Source organism: Octopus sinensis, linkage group LG2 (assembly GCF_006345805.1).
Source record: "Octopus sinensis linkage group LG2, ASM634580v1, whole genome shotgun sequence".
Lineage (NCBI taxonomy): Eukaryota > Metazoa > Mollusca > Cephalopoda > Octopoda > Octopodidae > Octopus > Octopus sinensis.
The window spans coordinates 42095615-42101614 of NC_042998.1; the positions used below are offsets into that span (position 1 = coordinate 42095615).

Below are 6000 nucleotides of genomic sequence, written 5' to 3' on the forward strand. Positions count from 1 at the left end.
TTTTCAAGCCACTGGTACTGTTAGGTCATCCTATAAGTTCTGTCTGATTTTACCTTTTTTAAAATTGTATGAAATTTAATAGTGTTTTAGAATGTCTAATAGAATTAAATATTATTTTTATGCATTTGTGTATATTTAAACTAATTAAATAATATTTTACAGAATAATAGAATTAAATTTCTTTGATTAAAACCCTTTCTAACATGGAAGTATCCAAAGAGCATTTGCAGCACATAATGCTTTATGAGTACAAAAAAGGAAACTCTGCAGCCGAAGCGACTTGAAACATACACTTAGTTTATGGGAAAGAATGCTTGAATGAAAGAACTTGAAGAAGATGGTTTGCAAAATTCAGAAGTGGAGATTTCAGCCTTGAAGATGAAGATCGAACAAGATGTCCAGTTGAGTTTGATGATAAGCTCCTTGGGACATTACTTGAAGAAAATCCTGCATTATCAGTTGAATAATTGGCAATAAAGCTTAGTTCAAACCATACGACTGTTCATCGTCATCTTCAACAGCTTGGAAAGGTTCCTAAACTTGAAAAATGAGTGCCTCATGAATTGTCCAAAAGCAACCGCAAATCCCAAGTTGACATCTGCTTTTCTCTTCATTCTCATGAACTCATTTCACCCTTTTTAGATGGTCTTGTGACTGGTGATGAAAAATGGATCTTCTATCGAAATGTTAAACATTGTAAACAGTGGCTTGGTAAAAGGGAAAAAGCTCAGCCACAACCGAGAAGGGAACTTCATGGAAAAAAGGTTCTTCTCTCTATTTGGTGGGATTGCAAAGGAGTATTTCACTTTGAATTGTTACTACCTAATGCAACAATCAATGCTCAAGTCTACTGTTAGCAATTAGAGCATTTGAACCAAGCTTTGAAGAAAAAAAAAGACCTGCTTTAGTGAATCGAAAAGGAGTGATGTTTCATCAGGACAATGCACGACCCCACACTGCAAAGATCACATCACAGAAGATCGAAGAGCTTGATTGGGAAAACATTCCTCATCCACTTTATTCTCCTGAACTTGCTCCTTCAGACTACCATTTATTTCATAGTTTACAGAATCATTTGTGGGACATAACTTTCGCAAGCCAGGAGGAGGTCGAAACTGACATTTCAGAGTTCTTTGCTCTGAAACCAAAAGAGTTTTACATTGATGGGATTAAAAAGCTTGTAAATAGATGGAAGGAAGTTACAGATAATCAGGGAACGTACATTGAGGATTAAATTTCAATTAAATATGACATTTGATCACTTGTTTTCTTTATTCAAAATTCAGACAGAACTTATGGGATGACCTGATAGTAGGGTTGCCATATAATTTGCAAGACAGGAAAGAATCAGAAAAGGGAAGAGTCCTCTTGACTAGATGGAGGAGTATTTGAGATGCTGGAGAGGAGATTTTATGGCAGGGAGAAACAGAGGTGTTCTGCTATAGAGAAAATGCACGGCTTACCCACATTTATATAAAGGTCAGTGGAGGTAGCTGGGGAAAAGACAAGATGGTAATTATGGGATGCCAGAGAAAAACTCTCAAGAAGCAAGAGATTACTAGATGAGCAAGGCATAGGAGCAATGGGGAAGGATGTGCAGAGATACATAGGGCATAACTAATAGTGAGTAGGCATGGTGACACAAGAGAATGATAGTAGATATGCAGGGTGTTATGATGAAGCATGGCAGAAGGTTGTGGGAAAGGGAATAGTGCATGGGAAGGGATGATAATGAGAATGAGGGATGGAAATGAGGAGAAAGAAGTTATTAACTGGTAGCTGTATGGGTGTAGGGACAGTGCCCAGCACATACAAGCATAGACAAAATGTTTTTAGGACCTCATGTTTCCTGTTATGGATGGATCTTCCTGAGCACAGCAAACCACCAATCGCCTTAGTTCTTTGTCATCTCCTCCATGAATCTCAGTATCTTTATTCCATGTCTCCCTGGGTCTTCTTTCACAGGTTACACCTGATTTAAGCAACCAGCACTGCTTTATGCAGCTGACCTTATCCATGTGCATCACATGACCAAACCAGTGCAGTCTTTTTTCTTGCACACTACATCTGTTTCCCATTAAGCGTTTTTTTTTCTCTCTCAGTACATTCACACTTATAACTATATATGTGTTTGTATTTTTATATGTAAATATATAATTAGATATATGTATATATAACTACATAACAAACATTTAAACACACAAACACACACACACACACACACACACACACACACACACACACACATACACACATGTACATAGTAATATATTTATCCTTAGTCATACAGTTAAGGTATCTGAAAATCATAAAACATACTCTACATGTCTGACAGCGGAGACAAACATTACTGACAATTTACATAAGGTTTCATCTGCAGAACAACACAGCTGTCTCCTAATCCATAAGAATATAAATGTGTGTATGTGTGTGTGTGTGTTATATCTTTTTCTTATTCAAGTGTCTGTGAACAAGATGTCTCTACCAGTGCTGTGCCAAAACTCTCTGTTGTCCATTAGCTTTAGTAGATCTTGAGTTTCATGTTGTGTGTCTGTATCAATAACATGAATGTAGTGGGTTGTCCGGAAAGTTCGTGCTGATTTTTAAAGGAAAGAAAAAGGTCAATAAATACTTGCCATTACATTTTTAATCAACCAAATATGAACCATTTTGTTGCCCAATGCGTCTCCATTTTTCCTTTAACTTAAAAATACCCTCTTCCCAGAATTGAGGTGGTTTCATGGCAAAGAATTCATCAAGGTATCTTTTTACGTCATCCAAGGAATTGAAATTTTTACCATAATGACTATTCTGCAGAGACCTGAATAAGTGGAAATCTGAAGGAGCAATATCTAGTGAATATGGAGGGTGGGGTAACACATCCCAGCCGAGCTGCAACAATTTTTGTCTGGTTCCCAAAGCACCAAGTGCCAAAAATGAACTTTCTTATCTTCCATTTTAAAGGGTTACAGAATTAACACAGGTTATAGGAACATAAACTTTCTTCCACGAAAAGATAGCTTAAACTGTGTTCTAAATGGAGGTGTAGTCAAATCCTATTTTATGAACTTAACCATGTTCTAAAATAAGTCGAAAGGTAAGCTACTATAAATCCTGCACATACTTTCCGGACAACCCAATAGTTGAGAGGTCTTTGTTCTCTATTAGGGTGCAAGAATCTACAAAATAAAAACATCTGATGGCTTGCTGTTCAACATGATAGCAGTGGCCAACCAAACCTACCGTTTGTTGAGCAATATTACTAGACATTGGTGTAATGTCTCCATACAACTCCTCTTTGGTCATGTGTGCACTCCATAAGATGTTATTATGTTATATGTAAACACATACACACACACACAGTACTCAATAGTGAATGTTGAGTATATAATTTATAAGTTGAAACTTCACTATTCTTGGAATTTTTAATTAATTGATACATTGTTTCATAGAAGACTATCCAATTTGCTTAGTATTATCAAGCTAGTCCACTAAATAGCTATTTTTTCACAGTATCCAAGAGAAATTTGACCTGTGTGAAAGGCTGTTATAAGCTCATCTTGGTTGTAATGTTAATTTCTAACATAGACACAAAGTTTCAAATTGAGTGGGAGTGTACAGTCAATTATTATTGACCCTGGTTTATGACTGGCACTTATTTAGTTGATGCCAGAAAATTGAGTGTCTAAGCTGACTTTTATGGAATTCAAAATCAGAATGCAATGAGCAGCAACAACACTTCACAAGGCCTTTTGTTTCACTGTAACATTCCTATGTGATAGTAAGAGCATTAGTTCTATTTCTGATTGATTTGCAAGGTGTACTATATATATTTTAAGTAAATACATTTACCACCAAATAGCTGCATCATTGTAAATGAAATTATGAAAGAACATTTTTACTGTATCTATTACTAGTAGTTTCTAGAATATGGACAAATATAGCAAGCTGTTGTCTTTTAGGTTTTTGAAAAGATTTTAATATAAAACTTAAACCAACTGAAACCTGAGTGTCTTTTTGGTCAGCTGAAAGCAGTTTTGGCACAAACTTGGCAGACACACATCTCATACCCAAATTATGAAGAGACACAAAATTAAATGTTTACTTTTGTAAAATTAGTTGTACAGTTGGTATCATTGCTGATTGATTACCTAACTTGTTTTCTGGGATAATTAGCAGCTGCCTCATCACATTCACTTTGATTTCCTTGACGTCCTGAAATTTTATTCCTTTCAAGTGAGATTTGATTTTTGGAAAGAGTACAAAGTCACAAGTGGTGAGATCTGGGTAATATGGTGGCTGTCAGACCTGGGGAAAGTTGTGCCTAGCCAAAAACTGCTCCACAAGCTGCACTGAATGACCAGGTGCATTGTCATAGTGCAATTGCCACTTGCCAGATGCATGCAAATGTGGTTTTTTCTGATGAATAGCACCCTGCAAATACTTCAAAATGTCATGGTAGTAATACTTGTTTACTGTTTGACCAGCAGTAGCATACTCATGACGAACAATCTCCTTGTAGTCAAAGAAAATGGTCAACAGTGTTTTCACATTGCTTCAGCCTCTAAGAGGTTGGGGTCTTCCACTGCAAAGACTGAGCCTTTGTTTTGGGGTTATAGCATAGACCCATGATTCATCACTCATTGTGACTGTTTTCAAAAAGTTTTCATCATTCTCAACACAATCAAGGAGATCTTGTGCAACTGAAACCTGAGTGTCTTTTTGGTCAGCTGAAAGCAGTTTTGGCACAAACTTGGCAGACACATTCTCATACCCAAATCTTCAGTGATAATGGACTGAACTGAACTGTAACTAATTTGCACAACCTCTGATAACTCAAGGATGGTGATTTGACGATTTCCCCTCACAGTTGCACACACATCTGCAATGTTTTTCTCAGTTCTGCTGGTTGTAGGTTTCCCACATTTGTCACTACCAAAATTTTTTCAGCTCATACACTCCTCTCCATATATTTTCTGCAACTTTGCATAGGCCTCTGAGCAGGTATCACCAAGCTTTTAGTAAACTTTGTTGCAGATTCTCTGTCATGGTCAATGCAATGATCACACACTACACATGTTCTTTCCAAGCATGGCTGTAAATAACAGAAGTGAGCTGGAATGTTAAAACTTAGTGTACATGCACAGCAGAGTTCAAGGTCAATCTGTGCCAATCAGCTTTACTCTGTGTGCTTTAGCTTCGTTACTATGGCAACAGTCCGGATACTTATTGATCAGACTATGTACACAAGTACACACATTTACCATACATAGTGCAGTTTGGTCTTATTGGTTTTCATTGACATTCACTTGTAGTTTGGGTAGTTTAATAGTTTTAGTTTTCTCATAATTGAAAGCTTCCTTCATTAGTTTATTAAAATCATATATTTATTTTGTCTGACTGAATTTATTTGACCAGTTATTCTATATTTAAGGTGCTGGATTCATGGTCAATAAGGGATGATATAAAAAAAAACTAAGGCAGTCCTGTTTTGGGGAAGGTGCCTTATTTTACCTTTGCTTGTCAAGTTGGAAAATTTAAATGACTCCTAGTCTGATAGGTGCTAAGGAAAGCATCTCGCCATAAAACACCATGTATTACAAGCATTCTCTAAATTTTCGGAGCTATCCAGTTTATGTGGAAGAAAAGAGAAAATGAATACCACCCTATCCATCAATCTGCTATCATCAAGAATAAATATGGAAAGCAAAAAAAAATGTCTTTAATGAATTTTTTTTGGTTGTTTCAGGTTTCCAGATGACACAATTGAATGTTTTGAAAAAAATGCGACGTAATTATATCGTTTGTGCAATTAATGCTGTTACCAACCTTTAACATTAGTCCCAATTAATTTTTTTTTTACCTCACTGATGACAAGAAGGTAGAATTTAGATTGACCTGAAAAGTCTGATATATTGGCTGGCTTCTCCTGATTTTAGCTTATCTGTATTAAATTTTAGCTAATGTGACTGCAGTTTATAACTTACTGCTGTTGCCAGA

General features: G+C 36.2%; 1 protein-coding gene across 15 annotated transcripts in view; it reads left to right on the forward strand.

Annotated features, from left to right (window-relative positions):
- The window catches only part of LOC115228020 (voltage-dependent L-type calcium channel subunit beta-1), a 306373-nt gene that overhangs the window by 275580 nt on the left and 24793 nt on the right, over positions 1-6000 (forward strand). For 12 of the 15 annotated variants that reach the window (XM_036512593.1, XM_036512599.1, XM_029798695.2 and 9 more), the window contains one exon: positions 5750-5791. The exons of the other annotated variants lie outside the window; for them this stretch is intronic. In XM_036512593.1, coding sequence (XP_036368486.1) covers positions 5750-5791 — 42 coding nt within the window. The remainder of the gene's footprint in view (positions 1-5749; positions 5792-6000) is intronic. 15 annotated transcript variants of the gene reach the window in all.